Genomic DNA, 1,333 nt, shown 5'->3' with positions numbered 1-1,333 from the left:
CCCCCCCCCCCCCCCCCCCCCCAACCAAAAAAAGGTAGAAAACGCCCTCTTTCACATGGGGGTATTATAAGCTGTTAAACCAGCTATACATTCAGAGGCCACGAGAGCTTAAAACCAGCAAACATGACAATTTTTAGTTACCCCTTAGCGAATAGCGTGCCTATGTCTCATCCCTACATTTGCAGCTTCCCAATTATTTTGAACATCAACGGTGCCACTTTCATTAGAACTTTGAGTGCCAGAATCATCTCGCCTTTCTGAATTCTCCCCATAATTATGGAGTCGACGACCAATCAAGTACCGGTCATCACGAATGGAATTGTGGAGGTTGGTGAACCATACATGAAACCGCTTGGCACAGAAGCACAGCAAGCTGAAGCCTAGGCATCCCAACCACGCAAATCGATACACGGCTGAGTTCACGACTAACGGGTAACCAAATACTGGGAACACGCCTCTGGCTAAAACATATGGTACGCATAAAGCAGTAAGCAGCTTCATGATAATGGGAAACACGATCTCCCGCAGCACCCAAAGACCTTGAAGTCTAGAGAAACCGTTTTCTCTCACCCTTTCAAATTTTTCACGCCAGCTGTCGTCCATCAGCGGCATCATATGGTCGAGCATGACCTGATTAACACAAACACAGAGCTAATCAAGTGTCCAGCCAAATAATCAAACATTATGGTACACAGGTTAGTTCAGCAAAAAACTGAAGCTAATGCTATCCCAAGAAAGAAAGAAACGGTACAAAGGTGACAAAATACATCAGTTCTCACCAGTCTAGTCCAAATCTTCAGGAAGACCAATCCCAGAGCCCAATCCTGATACAGTAGAAATACTGGACTCTCATCCACAGGAACCCGCATAGGAACGATTACCAGAAGTTCAAACAGCAGTCCAATTAACATGGGAATGACAAATATCTGAGACCACAAAATAAAACAAGAGTTTACAGGACAAAATTCCTTGTGATATTATTTAGCCATAACCAGAATTTACTCGTTCTTACCCATATTGACAACAGCACAGAACTCTTGACAATAATGCCAAACCACTTCCAAATCTGACTGAGCAAAACTCTAGTACTTCTTCTCCTAATATGCTCGACACAATACCTCACTCCAGCCAAGGCAGTCCAAATGACATAGCTTCCAATAATGAAAGCATATAAATCTAAAGAGGACCATGGGAAGATAAATTTTTAGCTTCATTTTTGAAAGTTAAGATAAGGGGATCATTAACATACTTCAACAATTACTTTACCGTTGCACTTGATTCCATGTGTTGTTGGAAGAAGTGGAAGGGCATTGAAGAGTGCTCTCCCAAGTGT

General features: G+C 42.8%; 1 protein-coding gene across 1 annotated transcript; it reads right to left on the bottom strand.

Moving 5' to 3' along the window:
* Positions 1-15: 15 nt before the first annotated feature.
* LOC111390028 (probable E3 ubiquitin ligase SUD1) lies at positions 16-1,330 on the bottom strand (the record flags this gene model as incomplete). The annotated part of the gene is made up of 4 exons (XM_023015016.1): positions 16-630; positions 780-926; positions 1,013-1,176; positions 1,267-1,330. Coding segments are annotated over 4 exons (861 nt in total), but the record flags the coding sequence as incomplete, so codon positions are not given.
* Positions 1,331-1,333: the final 3 nt, after the last annotated feature.

This window comes from Olea europaea, unplaced genomic scaffold (genome assembly GCF_002742605.1).
Source record: "Olea europaea var. sylvestris unplaced genomic scaffold, O_europaea_v1 scaffold6412, whole genome shotgun sequence".
Lineage (NCBI taxonomy): Eukaryota > Viridiplantae > Streptophyta > Magnoliopsida > Lamiales > Oleaceae > Olea > Olea europaea.
The sequence above is the reverse complement of the archived record's forward strand: the minus strand, read 5'-3'. Positions and strand labels throughout refer to the sequence as shown.